At 31.0% G+C, this 15,895-nt stretch overlaps 2 protein-coding genes across 2 annotated transcripts in view; one reads left to right on the top strand and one right to left on the bottom strand.

The window, feature by feature from the left end:
• Positions 1-4,560: 4,560 nt before the first annotated feature.
• LOC134725966 (S-adenosylmethionine synthase-like) lies at positions 4,561-13,609 on the bottom strand. Its single transcript, XM_063590302.1, has 8 exons — positions 13,412-13,609; positions 10,282-10,482; positions 9,640-9,752; positions 9,089-9,232; positions 8,161-8,379; positions 7,325-7,507; positions 6,437-6,570; positions 4,561-5,918 (listed from the first exon to the last, which is right to left on the bottom strand). The coding sequence occupies exons 1-8, from the start codon at positions 13,548-13,550 to the stop codon at positions 5,816-5,818; spliced, it is 1,236 nt and encodes a 411-aa protein (XP_063446372.1). The 5' UTR covers positions 13,551-13,609; the 3' UTR covers positions 4,561-5,815.
• Positions 13,610-13,883: 274 nt separating this feature from the next.
• Positions 13,884-15,895, top strand: part of LOC134725965 (UBX domain-containing protein 8-like) — a 28,073-nt gene continuing 26,061 nt past the window's right edge. Inside the window, exon 1 of the mRNA XM_063590301.1 lies at positions 13,884-13,998. Within this exon, the coding sequence (XP_063446371.1) occupies positions 13,932-13,998 (67 nt within the window). The 5' untranslated portion in view covers positions 13,884-13,931. The remainder of the gene's footprint in view (positions 13,999-15,895) is intronic.

Genomic DNA, 15,895 nt, shown 5'->3' with positions numbered 1-15,895 from the left:
TATAGATAAGCCATATTATACATTTAGGTATCGAATGGACTGCAAAGATTTGTTAAGATTGATTCTAATTGGTTTAAAAAGTCACGTGTGAACTCCTCAGAAGTGAAACTACATATTGATAGTTGTTAGATCTCATATGCAGTATAACGTAATCCGAGATCAACATTTCAATTAGATTGCAGGTTGCTAAGCATATCTCGCTTGAGTTTCAAAGTTAAGTGTCTGAAAAAGATGATGTTCATATCCTCAGAGGTCTAAACCTGAATAGTTGGTCAAGTAACTGAATGGACACGACATTCAAGCTAGATACAGCTCTGGTGTTGATTATAATCGTCGAGAATATGTCAATCTTTGATTCTTCCTTAATAAACTTCAGCAAGTAAATCAGATAATCGCGAAATTGAATAGCCACGAAGTGGTCAAGAAAGGGAAAAACGCGAAATAAAGTATCCGCGAAAATAAGTTGGTTTACAGTATACTACCTACCTTTCAAAGTAGTCTACTCCTAGATAGATAGATTAGAAATGAAATGCAGAATAAATTTACATCAAGGTATAAAGCTGATAGATTCATAATTTAATGGACTTTTTTTTTTGGCAAAATAGGATTATATGGCATATAATTGTCAAATGGATTTATGGGAACGTTAATTTGAGTTTTTGGAGGATATTATAATAATTCTGTAATTGGTCGGAAATAATCAATTTATGTTTTGAGTTATTATTAACTGTTGGACCATAATCCCCAACCTTCCTTTTGATGTGTTGAACATCGCAGCAAGAGAACACTTGTACTATTGTTATTGTCCCAAAATTAAAAACAAATCTTTGCTTGCTGCCCTGTAAATCCCTTTGTGGTAAAATTGCATAGGGATATACTTATACTGAAGTTATTGTTTGGAAGACAAATATCTTTGGACAATGCCATCTTCATACAATAAAACGATCTCATATTTTGCAATTGTATAAAAAGGGCAAAAATTAACAATCGGTTTCTAACCCCAAAAATTTAGTTTATTAAATTCAGTTTTGAAAAGGTAAAATATTTTTTGGATGATTTGACAGTAAAAAGACGGTGAATTCAATAAAGCCCTACTAGTACTTTTTAAGCGGTGTATAAAACAAGAGGCTCTCAAGAGCCTGAATCGCTCACCTTAATTCTTTTGGTTAAATCTCTCATCAATGATTATTTTGATTTTCAATTTATTTAAATGTTCTTTGGATCGTCCTATTTTCTTCAAAAGCAAAAAAACATCATTTTCTCCTATGTTCTATTTGAGCAATAGGAGCTATGTTTCTTTACATACAAGGAAATAAAATTTATACTAGATACTCTGAAACTCATTTAGCCTAAGTTTAGCTGAAGTTGATACAGCAGTTTCAAAGAAGATTTTTTAAAGTAAGTCAACATGATGAACAAAGTGTAAAACCAGATGCTCCGCAGGGCGTAGCTTTATACGACCGCAGAGGTTGAACCCTGAACGGTTGGGGCAAGTATGGACACAACATTCAAGCTGGATTCCGCTCTAAATTTGGATTGTGATTAAATAGTTGACACAGCATAGGTTTCTGACACAGAATGAATGTATTCAAATGAACATAAAATTTTTGTTTTCTCTTAGAGCAATTCACTATGCTGTTGAATATTAATCCTCTCAAAAAAATGTTTTAAGAAATTTTCTATTTATTTATGAAATTTCAAATGAGAAAAATTGAACCCAATTTTTTATTCACATCCCCCTTTCCCTTATTCCAAAACTAATTTCAATTAAAATATTCTAATGGAGTTTGCAACAATAACTACTCATTTAAATACATCATAAAATATTAAGATGTAAAAAAACTGCTTGTTATCACTGAATGGTAAAGATTATTTAAATTTATCAGTTGGTAGTAAAAAGTGAATATACATTGTATATTGTATATAACAAAGATTTAAGTTGATTCTGGACAAAGAAAGATAACTCCAATTAAAAAAAATTCTTGCAGATATTTCTTGCTTACTATACTGGACAAAGAAAGATAACTCTTAATTAAAAAAAAATTTGCTATTTCACAATATTGTGAAATTAGATATTTCTTGCCATTGCACAATACTGTGCAATTGAAAAGACTTGCTATTGCACAATACTTAATATAATAATTTTAGATCCTGATTTGGACCAACTTGAAAACTGGGCCCATAATCAAAAATCTAAGTACATGTTTAGATTCAGCATATCAAAGAGGCCCAAGAATTTAATTTTTGTTAAAATCAAACTTAGTTTAATTTTGGACCCTTTGCACTTTAATTTAGACCAATTTTAAAACTGGGCCAAAAATTAAGAATCTACATACACAGTTAGATTTGGCATATCAAAGAACCCCAATTATTCAATTTTTGATGAAATCAAACAATGTTTAATTTTGGACCTCGATTTGGGCCAACTTGAAAACTGGGCCAATAATCAAAAATCTAAGTACATTTTTAGATTCAGCATATCAAAGAACCCCAAGGTTTCAATTTTTGTTAAAATCAAACTAAGTTTAATTTTGGACCCTTTGGACCTTAATGTAGACCAATTTGAAAACGGGACCAAAAATTAAGAATCTACATACACAGTTAGATTCGACATATTAAAGAACCCCAATTATTCAATTTTGATGAAATCAAACAAAGTTTAATTTTGGACCCTTTGGGCCCCTTTTTCCGTAACTGTTGGGACCAAAACTCCCAAAATCAATACCAACCTTCCTTTTATAGTCATAAACCTTATGTTTAAATTTCATAGATTTCTATTTACTTATACTAACGCTATGGTGCGAAAACCAAGAAAAATGCTTATTTGGGTCCCTTTTTGGCCCCTAATTCCTAAACTATTGGGACCGAAACTCCCAAAATCAATACTAACCTTCCTTTTGTGGTCATAAACATTGTGTTTAAATTTCATTGATTTCTATTCACTTTAACTAAAGTTATTGTGCGAAAACCAAGAATAATGCTTATTTGGGCCCTTTTTTGGCCCCCAATTCCTAAAATGTTGAAACCAAAACTCCCAAAATCAATCCCAACCTTTCTTTTGTGGTCATAAACCTTGTGTCAAAATTTCATAGATTTCTATTAACTTAAACTAAAGTTATAGTGCGAAAACCAAGAAAATGCTTATTTGGGCCCTTAATTCCTAAAATGTTGGGACCAAAACTCCCAAAATCAATACCAGCCTTCCTTTTATGGTCATAAACCTTGTGTTAAAATTTCATAGATTTCTATTCACTTTTACTAAAGTTAGAGTGTGAAAACTAAAAGTATTCGGACGACGACGACGACGCCAACGTGATAGCAATATACGACGAAATTTTTTTCAAAATTTGCGGTCGTATAAAAAGTCTTTAAAGGGCAATAACTCCTTAAGGGGTCAATTGACAATTTTGGTCAAATTGACTTATTTGAAGATCTTACTCTGCTGAACATTATTGCTGTTTACAGTTTATCTCTATCTATAATAATATTCAAGATAATAACCAAAAACAGCAAAATTTCCTTAAAATTATCAATTCAGGGGCAGCAACCCAACAACAGAATGTCTGATTCATCTGAAAATTTCAGGGCAGATAGATCTTGACCTGATAAACAATATTACCCATGTCAGATTTGCTCTAAATGCTTTGATTTTTGAGTTATAAGCCAAAAACTGCATTTGACCCCTATGTTCTATTTTTTGCAATGACGGCCATGTTTGTTGATAGATCAAAACTTCGGATACAATTTATAAACTAGATACCCTAAGGAACATTCAGTTAAAGTTTGGAAGTATTTGGCCCAGTAGTTTCAGAGGAGAAGATTCTTGAAATAGTTTCAACGACAGACAACGGACGCCAAGTGATGGCATAAGCTCACTTGGCCCTTTGGGCCAGGTGAGCTAAAAAGTCTGTTATAGGTTTATTCTTGGCAAGATTATCCCTCTTCACACATTTATAATTTTTAACTCTGTATAATGAAATAAACAGTGTGTTTTGCTAATGTGCTTGGTGTTTATGCTTTTTTGTCCTATGTTACACAAGACTTGGCACCATACTTATACATCCCATCATTGTATTGTGCTATGAAAAATAAATATTATATACCCGTTTTTCGATTTAGCTAATGTGCTTTGTATAGGTCTGTTATATATTTGTGTTTTTATATAAAAATAAGATTACACCATTTTCCCTATTATTTCCTTTTCAATCACACATCATTGTCAGTATGAATATGAGAGAACTTTATTGTTTTTCAAGTGAGAGATTTACTAGCTATAAATTCAGGTCTGATCCCACCGTTTTCTACATAAGAAAACGCCTGTACCACGTTGAGAATATGACAGTTGTTATCCATTTGTTTGAGCTTTTGATTTGGTCATTTGTAAATGGATTTTCCATTTATTTTCCTGGAGTTCAGTATTTTTGTTATTATACATTTATTTTGTAATGATTTTTAGTAATCTTCATATTCCTGACTTCATAGTTCTTGTGTATTAAAAGGTTTTCAAAGGAAAATGACTTTTAAGGAAGAAATAATTAATAACACTAAAAATTATGTATATTTTTATCTTTTTACTATTTTATTTTTCCCCCATTTATTCAATTCATTTATACCCCACATTGTACTGCAATAACAACATTTTGTGTATCCCATAGGACAAAGTCTTATAAAATAATGAGCAAAGTATGATACAATAAAATTGCACCTATCGGTATACATTGCCACATACATGATTACTACAATTATTTACTACTATAGTAAAAAAACAAACAATAATGTTAACATGGTGAGTATGAAGGGTAACAAATGATAAAATGTTTATAGAGGAATGGATGTTAAAGAGAGCACTTTACAGTTGATCACATGTACCCTTCAACTCTCATGTGTAAAACTAGAGATCAAACTTATAGTGTGTACAATTGATGTACACATCTTACAGAAATACAATAAAATTAAATACACTGTCACCAAGCACCTGTCTGCATGCACAGAAAAGGTACTCATAAATAACAGTGCCATCTAATTAAAATTAAATGTTAAGGAATAAGTCATGATTATCTTAATTGGTGCAATACAGAATGTTGATGTGGCTAAAAATTTGAGATACAACAATGCAGATATGCCCTTATAAGGCAGTACAAGTTCTTATTATAAAACTACATTGACATAAACAATGAAAATATCAAATATAAACAAAATCATCTATATAATAAAAAAAACTGGGACATAAAACATTAAATACAAACACATTTTGATGCTTTTTAAAATTGTAGAATGATTCGCGATTGTACTGTCAGAGAGTTGGACCCGAGTGTTTAGAAAAAGTGCTCTTTTCCGTTGAATTTTCATAAACACAAGACAAATATGTATACAAAAAGTCCATAGAAAATCACATTTGCACTAACTAAAGGGCAACCAAAATCTGAGTGATGTTAATAACAGAAAAATATATCAGTCAGACTATCCCTCTAGTTACTGTGGTAACGTCTCTGACAGTGACAAATTTCCAGAAAGGGGGAATAACTCAGTTTAAAACTGTTTTTTCTTTGTAAATCACTTAATAAAAATATTACAAACAAGAATCATATAAAACTGAAATTTGTCATAGTTAAAATACCAAGTTTCAAATCTTTTGAACACTTTCTATGCATTGAATACTTTCATCTTTCCCTGTCAATATTTGGTCAATTACAATTTGCAATGATTGGATTTCATTTTTTCGATAATTGGATGAGTTACAAAACCCTTTTCTGGAAATCCGTTCTTATTTCACAACAAAAACAATAAAAAAATAAATAATGTTCTATAATTTTTGTTACAATTTCAACTTCTTGGGAACTTCCCAAGAAAATTCAGGTCGACCAAAATGTCCATAGCAGGCAGTTTTCTGATAGATTGGCCGTCTCAAATTAAGTTCCCTGAAGATAAAAAAAAATATAAATTTAGCACACAGAACTCAATAACATGCATCTACTTAACAGGAACTAAAGTTAACACAAAATTCTAAACAGATTAAATTTAAAGTTATTTTAAGTTTTAAGATCTGATAAAACAATGAAATAAGAAGAGGCAAAGTAAAACACACATGCAACTTTTTGTACATCACTATCACTTGCTTTGGTTTTTGATTGACAAAAACATTACGACTGATATCATTTATATTGTAAATATTTTATTCTTTAGGTGTTAAAAATATCAATTTTCTCTTCAGTAAAGATCCCACGAGGTCACATTTGATACAAATCTTTTCAAGATTTAACCGATGGATCAACTTTAAATTCCTCTACCCCATCATCTTTAAATCTTAGTTTAAGTCACAAGTTTAATTTTACTTATATGTTAATAAAGAATTATAATTAAAAGTTTTTAATGGCTTTATTTCAATTCTGTCACACTTATCAAGCATTCATTTACAATTCATTAGGATTCAACTTACTTTACGATAGCACCAGGTCGAAGATCAAAATTTTTCTTGACAATTTCTAAGAGTTGTTTTTCTGACATATTTGATGTACCATAGCTAAACACTGTAATGGATAATGGTTCAGCAACACCAATGGCATAAGACACCTGTAAACATTAAAGAATTTTAATATATATCAATACATAAACTGGGCTATATATTTCAGTTACACAGAGTTAATTTTAAAACATTTTTTTTCAATATATGATTATAATATTGTAAAGACAAAATTTAAATAGAACAGAACGAAAAGTTTGAAAACATTGCAAAATACTAGTGATACATTCTAAGTCTTAAATGTGAGATATAAGAAAAAATGTTCTGCTTGTTCAAGCATGAATAAAAGAAGAATTGGCTTCACATCTATACAATACAAGTGACAAGAAAAGACAAATTATGGATGCATTGCCATTAGACATCAAACAATCTCATTCCAGGATATCACATTCATCACCACAACATTTAAAACCTTTATATTTTATTATAATTACATTAGATGCAAGTTTCATTATAATACGATATTCTGATTGGCTAACTGCACATCACATGTTATTCCGTAAACAATTGCATCAGACAATAACATTTATCATGCATGATGACACGAGGTCCCACAATAAAGTGCACAGGTGAATTAAATAAAACTGGATAAAACACGTGTTTTCATGATCCTAGCTAAAAAATGTAATTACAAGTATTGTAAAAGCGTTGACCGTGCGTACATTTTTAGAATGAAGCGCTTCTGCGCTTCATACAAAATGTACTTCGGTCAACGCTTTTACCACCCAATAAATTTACAAAAAGAAGCATTCAATTCTTAAACGAAATATTCATATGTTTTGTTACATTATACAATATAATTACCTGAACAAGAACACGTTTACACAGACCAGCTTTGACAAGAGATTTGGCTACCCATCGTGCAGCGTATGCAGCAGATCTATCTACTTTAGAGAAATCTTTACCAGAGAATGCACCACCACCATGAGCACCCCATCCACCGTACGTGTCAACAATAATTTTTCTTCCAGTTAAACCAGCATCACCCTAAAATATAAATTTTTATTAATTAACATCAACTTTTGGGAGCATTTTTAAGCACACACTGGTTGGTAATATTATTGTTGAGGAAGTGAGCTTCAATCATCATTCACTGCTATACTTAGGATGATGTATCTTTTGTGTAGTATTATTTAGGAGTGAAATCGCAAATAAAATTAAGCAAGCTACAATAATTTCAGCACTTATTCCAAACCACCCTTTCTGCTATCAAAGCTTATTGTTTAAGTAGTGAGCTTCATTTATCATTAACTCCAATACTGTATTCAATAATGTATCTACTATGTATAATTCATTATTATTTAGAAGTGTAATCACTAATCGTAGACAAAATTGGCTTTTATGAATGCAAAGCCTGATGAATGTAATCAAAAGATTTTAAATCCGTATAGATTACTTACATTACACTCAGGTCAATTTGCTCTTTCTTTAAGCTCTCCATTATAAATAAAAATTTATAACCCTCATAAGGGAGACAACTAATAAAGGGATCTCTAATTAAAGGGTTAATTACCTTATGGGAATTAGCAAATAGCCTGTTGTGTATATATATCTGAGCCAAATTGAAAGTATTAATATATATATATACACAAGCCATATTCAGCATATCAAAAGTTTTAAAATAGCTTTTTCCAACTTACCTGTGGACCTCCAATTATGAATTTTCCTGATGGCTGAATATGATATACTGTTTTACTGTCAACATATTTTTCTGGTATAACTTGTTTGACAACTTTTTCCATTAATTCTGTCCTCAGTCTTTCCAATGTTACTGTTTCGTCATGTTGTAATGAAATGACAACAGTGTGAACTCTCAGTGGAATACATGCACCTTTCACATACTGATACTCAATGGTAACCTGCAAAAAATAAAATACTTTTCAATTTTTTGCAACATTGTCTAAACAAAAATATAAATAAAATCAAACTAGATAGATATTCTAAATCAAGACATCCAAACTTATTAAGGTTACAGGGAAATAAAGGGAAATGCCTTTGGTCAATACACATTATAACTTTGAATGTTTTATATAAAGAATAAAATCATTCTTTGATAAAGTGCTGTAAACTGTATTATTAGAAGTGTAGAACACCAGCTCACAGACTTGCCTGTTTTCTATTGTAAATGGATTTCAGTGCTAGATTCCAATGGTACAATGCAATGTGTCATTACAAAAAAGAAGGCACAGAGACAATTGACAAGTTTACCAAGGAAAGTGAAAGTATTAAACAAGCATACTTATAATTTCCCAAATGAGTTTTATTGGTTATTCATATTGGTACTCTAATGTATGAATTATTCTATACTAAATTATTTATACAATAAATCAATAGCGACAATAATTCTTACAGAAGTTTCTTGCATTTACTACCAGATAATCTCCTGGAAGACTGTCTAAAACAATTCAACCTGTCATTAATGTATCCATTCTCCATTTTAAAGCTTTTCTCAAGCAATCTAAAGAACTTTGTCAACCTTGCTCTGTATTTCATTGATTTTAATTCAAAATGTGATAAACAAGCAAGTGAAAACAGAAAAACAAATTATTACATAAACAATTGTTTTACCTGTGTTTTAGAATCTGGTCTTGCCCATGCCAATTCTCCACTTCTGCGTAGCTGTGCAATTTTAGCATTGAGCTGATGTGACAAGACAACTGTTAAAGGCATGCATTCTTCTGTTTCATTTGTAGCATAACCAAACATCAATCCCTGCAAAAGTATAATATTAAAAGTAAAACTTGGAATAAAGGTAAACAGAGGTCTATTTTTGTTTACTTATAAATGTCCTATATTATATGCATATGAGGATGGCTGTTTATAATAAAAAGGTTTTTAACACATTTTGATGATGAACGTCATTGATAAACTAAACATGTATACGTCTCCTTGTTTCACTTATTCTGAGAACAGAAAATGTGTGTAGTGTTTGGCCAGTCGTTATAGTCCAGCATGTGGTTTTGTCAGTTTTATCGACTCCCCCTTATCAAACTAACCTTGGAATTCCATATTTTACATTGAGCTTCGTGTTTCCACTTCACCCAATATTAATAAAACACACATAGAGGCATCTTTATTCAAACATATATTTATCATTGGCTTTCATTAGACTTGCTTACCTGATCTCCTGCACCAATATCATCCTCGTTTCTGTCTACGTGTACGCCCTGAGCAATATCAGGACTTTGTTGTTCTAAAGCAATTAAAACATTGCAAGTTTTATAGTCAAATCCTGCAAAATAAAAAAAAGATGTTTAACTTTCATTTATACATACACAAGTTCCATTCATATTGGTCAGTATACAAATAAACAAAAACCAAAAATTATTCATTGAAGACCTGCACCAATATGTAAGCATGTGGGTATTTTTTTTTAAATAATGAAAATTAGAAGAACAAGTTCAGGGCAGTAACTTCAGAGGCAAAAAAGCCTTGTAAGAAATTTCCACATAGACCCCTCCCCACATAATTTTTTTTGCCTCACTACATTTGTATTTCTGAATGTTAAAACCAGTGAAAGTAATTAACAAAACGTCCTATCCTATGGAATTTTGTTTTTAAGTGAATGTTTGATGTTATATTCATCTCTTATGCAATTGAATGTCCACAGAGTCTGATTGAAGAGTACTACAAAGGAGCATAAACTTCTACTTTAACAAGAAGATACCCCAATAATTGGCCTGCAGGGAATAATGTTTGACTCTAAAACATAGTTACACCTCACTCCTGAATGTTCATGTTATTACTGATCATAAACATACCTTTGGCTGAATCATCATATCCTATTTGTTTGATTGTGTCACGAATAACTTTCTGATAGTCAACGTTTGCTTTTGATGTGATTTCTCCTGCCACCAATATCATACCAGTCTTTGCCAGTGTTTCACATGCTACCATTGCATTTGGATCTTGTTTGAGATGTGCATCGAGGACAGCATCACTTACTTGGTCACATATTTTATCTGCAAGAAAAGTATTCCGTTAAAAACTGTTTGAAATGTACAATTGAGTGTAAAATGGGACTAATTTGTAGTTTTCTATGAGAAGTATATGGACCATAATTTGGTATTCGGCCTTTGGTTTCTTTTTGTATCCTTTTTTATAAGTTCTAAAATTTTAACTTTTATTTTGTGGGTTGTGTTGGTGTAAGAATAGTATGAATGGAACAATTGAGTTTTTGAGAAAAAATTAATACATTTTGATTCACCGTTTAAGTGCCATGAAACCAAAAAGGAAACCAATCTTTATTTTCTTTATTTTGCACAATATAATTCGGCATAAATAAACACCATTACTAGTGTTACTTGCTTCATGTTAATATTTAAAATCTATTTTCAATGTTATATTAAAGTTTTTTTTTAAACCTGACAGGAAACCATAAGAAACCGAAAGCATTGTTTTAGTTTTATTTTATTGCAAAATCTGCTTAAAATAATCTGAACAGTATACTTTTTCTTAAAATCCATCTTAAATGTAACAGTATTATAAAACTCCTAAATATGTGCTGGTTTTGAAAACAATTAGTACAATTTATTCAGAATTTTCCATATTTTCTTCATTGATACAGGATACTATAATCGTTGTATCTTGATGTTTAAGCCAAAAAAATGTATTTATATTTGGTTTTGATATTCCAGTTATATACAATTTATTCCAAATCATTGGCAATGTAACATTCTTTAAATCCAGTAAAGAAAAAAACTTTTAACTTGGAATTAAAATCTTTAAAATAGGCAAAATGTGATACTTGTGAACTGTACACCATCTACATGGTTTCCACATTTTAACCTACTTTAGTGGGCTAAAATCAATAAAGTGCTTCCTTTCAAGTCATGCATGGTTAAAGTTTACTTCTCCTTTGACAAGTTTATTGCGTTTCTGATAAGTGTTTGCAGAACATGAATAAAAAATATAAATTAAAAACTGTGACAAAGATTCCAACTTTGTACATTCCAAGTGTAACGGTATATTAACATGTATTTTTTATTAAATTATATTTATTCACCTAAAATATCCAGTAATATTTACTGCTGAAGTTAAATCAATCCAACGAACATTGGTACAATGATAAGAGACGTAATTTCGATTGATTTTTCCAAGGACTCTTCACGTCATTATCGGGAAACGAAGGGTGTTCTAACGTCTGTCAAATATGAAATCGATTTTGTCAAGTCATTGGGCATTTATTTTCACACAGGATCGTATGTAACATTATGCACATAGGAAAAATAACAGACCACCGGCGCGGCGCAATCTCTTTGACAATTGTATTTTCCTCTTTTAAACAAGACGAAACAAGTCTACAGATTATGTTTGCTAACATCCCGTTGGAAACAAAAACAATGTTTAGACCTAGTATTTCGTACATCCGGCCGTAATGGCGTTATCACATGTTAGTCACACGTTTCACGTATGACCGGAAATGATTAAAACTTAGGACAAAAACAATTTTAATAAATATTTGGACTTCTGTTTCGTGTGAAATGTAACGCATAACGATAACGTAATTTTCTTACTTAATTATTACGAAGATCAAAACAAGAATGTAAATCATCTCGGATTTACCTGTTTGGACATCTCGCGAGAGTTCATATTTGCATATTGTTTCATATAAAATTTGCGTTACGAAATCGGACACAAAAGTCACGCCACTGTTCTTACATCTGCTACATAAATACTTATAGTTCTCAGCATTTTCTTCTGACTATTCTTATTGATCAATGTTCTTTGTTACCGGTATTTGAAAGCAAAAGTTACGAGTTTGCCGGTGACGATTATCTATAAATCAGTCAGCGTTATGCTCTTCGGAAGCAAAAAGTAACGCGAAAACGACACAAAAATACGGTTGTAGAATCTTTGAAATTCGTATATTTTAATTTTTTCTAGGGAAGAGTAGCATACACTTGTATGTTGATATAAATAATGGCATCTTTAGATGTAGTTTCAACTTTTCTTACAGTAATTCACATTTTATCACTTTTCTATAGTTATAGGAAACGGAGCCCAATAGCAAATTATGGTCCATATATTCAACCCCAATTTCATTGCAGGTATAACTTTTTTCTATTTATCATATTTTTAATATTTGAACACCTGTATCTTCTTTGTTTTTTTCCTGAATTTGTAAGTTTATTCTTGCTCTTCAACATTATTTTCTCAAAATGTGCCAGGGAGACAAATATAAACCTACATGCATCAACTTAGTGTTGAGTGCATGCAAAAATAAATATATTGAATTATTAACCAAAGTACATGTATAGTGTACTATTAACAACTGAGGGATTTACTTTATTCACTATCTAGCACACTAGTTGTAAGTTTGAAAAAGTTATGAATGTAGGTGATAATGCTTAAACATACATATACACTATTCAAACTTAATGAACCAAAATTATCCATGGAAATGAAATGAGCCAAAGCTACAAATGTAGTAAAACTGCAATACACCATTTTAGTTGCCATGGTAACTTGTCAACTATTAATATACACTGAATTACTGCAAAATAAACTGCAGTTTGTGATCCAATATCTACATGTATTCTATTATTATGACACATTTCACTTCTTAATACACGTAATAATGTAATAATGTTGCGATAAATGAAATGAGATATAAATCAATATATATGTAAATGTTTATATTCTTTATAGTGTGACCTCAATTAATATCTATATATACTATACTGTCAAAGCTAGTACAATTTGATTCTCTGGTGCTACTTGCAAGTCTAGCTTTGATTCCAAATGAAACATGAAATATCCAAATCGATGGAATGCAACTGTAGGTAAATGCACAGTAAAAATTATCCTAACTAGCAATTAATTAGTGCTTAAAACTGATGTAATCGGTGATATTGCATGCACGTGTTTGGACTGGTCAAAATATTCTACCTGGATGGCCTTCGCCTACAGATTCTGATGTAAATAAAAATGTTCCGATGTCATCCTGGCTGCATTCCTCTGCATAATGTTGATTGATTTCTTTATAGTGACTGCCATTCAGTCCATTCACTGTCGGTTGCGAAGACATTTTGATGTCCTGTGTTGTTTTAAGTTTGTTGGAAAAGAGGCAGTTTATACAGAATCGGATCTTTTTATACCCAGGCCTAGTCACTTGATAAATTCAACTGGTTTGATTGGTCAACGTATCCTAAAAATGGTTGTTTTACGAATGTTCCATTTGTAGGGGATAATTGTTTACGCAGATTATGGAATTGACCATCAGTGAAGTCTGAGTCGAACTAAAACTATTCTATCTAATTCTTGTAATTATTAAAAATTATTTTAGATAGAAATCATAAGATTTTCAGGGACCAAAAGAACTTGAGACGTCTATATCGTTATAGTTCACCCCTTCTTTTGGAAGATCCCAAGTCATATTTTGTAAACAAACCATTGATCAAGATCCGTGATGGAGTTTATGGCCACTGTGCTTGTGTTGATGTTTAGTGCCTTTCTATTTGTATACTTCCAAGCAGGTTGTTAGTCAATTACTATGAATTGTATTTAGAGTCGTGTCAATTGAATAAAAACGTAGTTGTTATGGACAGGTGCCCCCAGTGTAATGTAAAAAATCGTTTACGGATGCATATGGAATCCGGAATATTAAAAGTCCTAGATTTTGTACTTATTTAACTTATGGCATTATATAGAACAAATTATGTACATTAAACTGGTACTTTTATGCATATTTAGAATTCCTAATAAAAAAGATGTTGAGTTCAGATTTAAATCTAGACATTTTTAAGTGATTTCTGTACAAAAAATATAATTAATTTAACACATATCAATATCAGTTATAAAATGAGACATGTATTCTCCCTTTAAGTGATCATGTTCTTTGGATTATAAGATGATGTTGGCTACATGAACAAAAATGTGTATGTCGAAAAGACATCAGTCTCATCCTAAAGCTTAGGTCAAACTTGACTCAACATTCTAAATGTTCTAAGATGCCTGTGTTTCTTTCTAACATGTCAAATGTGTGTTCTCCTAGTAATATCTCCCAGGGCTTATGATTACTTGTTTCAGCTCTGGATCAGTGATGTTTGAATCTTTAAGTTTCCCTTTCTTGCTCAAAATTGATGTTAAATATTGTCAATATATCTGTCCTCTCCTAATGCTAGTCTTGTTCACATACATGTATCTCAAATGAGTAAGCACTTATTTATTTCTATCAAGTTCACAATATAGATAAGGGATTGTCATAAGAAATATTAATCTTTTTAGCTCATTGCTGCATCTTGTGCATACTGCCCTTCTATTAATATCCTGGGTATATTTGAACGCTTACACAAAAAAAAATGTGTTCTTCTAGAGGTCCGACAATGTCAAGCTCTGAATTTTGCAGTCTTAATAAAAAGTGAATAAATCTAACTATTTGTTTTCTGGTTATCACCCTGGTTGAAATGTTGAAATTTTAAATAAAAAAGAATTATGATTATAACCTGAATTAATTATTTTCAACATTTAAAGCTCCAAACTTTGATATACATAAAAGATGAGTTTAATCAGAGAATTTAATTGAGAATGTTGAATAGCCTAATGCCAGAATCAAAATTCATTTACTTTGATATTGTTATGTTTTAACACTAAAAACTGGAAATAGTATATCTACAGGTTCCTGGGTTAAGTAAGTTTTATATATTTGTTTTTCATTCATTTTTTTACCTAAATAAGGCAGTTAGTTTTCTTGTTTGTATTGTTTTACATTATCTTACCGGGGCCTTTTATAGCTGACTATGCTGTATAGGCTTTGCTCATTGTTGAAGGCCGTATGGTTACCTATAGTTGTTAATGTTTGTGCATTTTGGTCTTTTGTGGATAGTTGTCTCATTGGCAATAATACCACAAATTCTTTTTTATATGTACATGTATAAATGTAGCTCCTTTGATCAGGGTTAAGAAAAAGCACATAGAATCCATCATTTTAGATGAGACTCCCTCTAATTAAAAAACCCAAACAGGATCAATATAATGGTTTGACTAACTAAAATTGTAAATTATTAATTGAGAACCCCTTTTGTATTCCTCAGCTAATATATAATTAATAAAAAAATGTTTATTGTGAGATCAAAAATATGTATATCTTAATTTTCTGATACTTCTCATCATCTCCTCTAGATATATAAGGTTGATGGTGAGAGTAACAAGTGTCCTAGAAATCCAAGGTTGGTGCTGAAAAATTGAAGATTGAGAAGCAGCACTCTTGAATAGCCTTATGTGATCTCTTTTATTATGGTTGATTAAAAAATGTAGACCTTGTATCAAATATTTACATTTTATCATAATGTATATATCATGCTGCCCTAGGATTCCCTTATTGCTCTAAAGAAGCTTTAGTGAAAAGATTATGCTGCCCTTATTTAACAGTAA

Source organism: Mytilus trossulus, chromosome 7 (assembly GCF_036588685.1).
Source record: "Mytilus trossulus isolate FHL-02 chromosome 7, PNRI_Mtr1.1.1.hap1, whole genome shotgun sequence".
NCBI classification, from domain to species: Eukaryota; Metazoa; Mollusca; class Bivalvia; order Mytilida; family Mytilidae; genus Mytilus; species Mytilus trossulus.
Note: the sequence above shows the minus strand (reverse complement) of the source record. Positions and strands in the feature narration are given on the sequence as shown.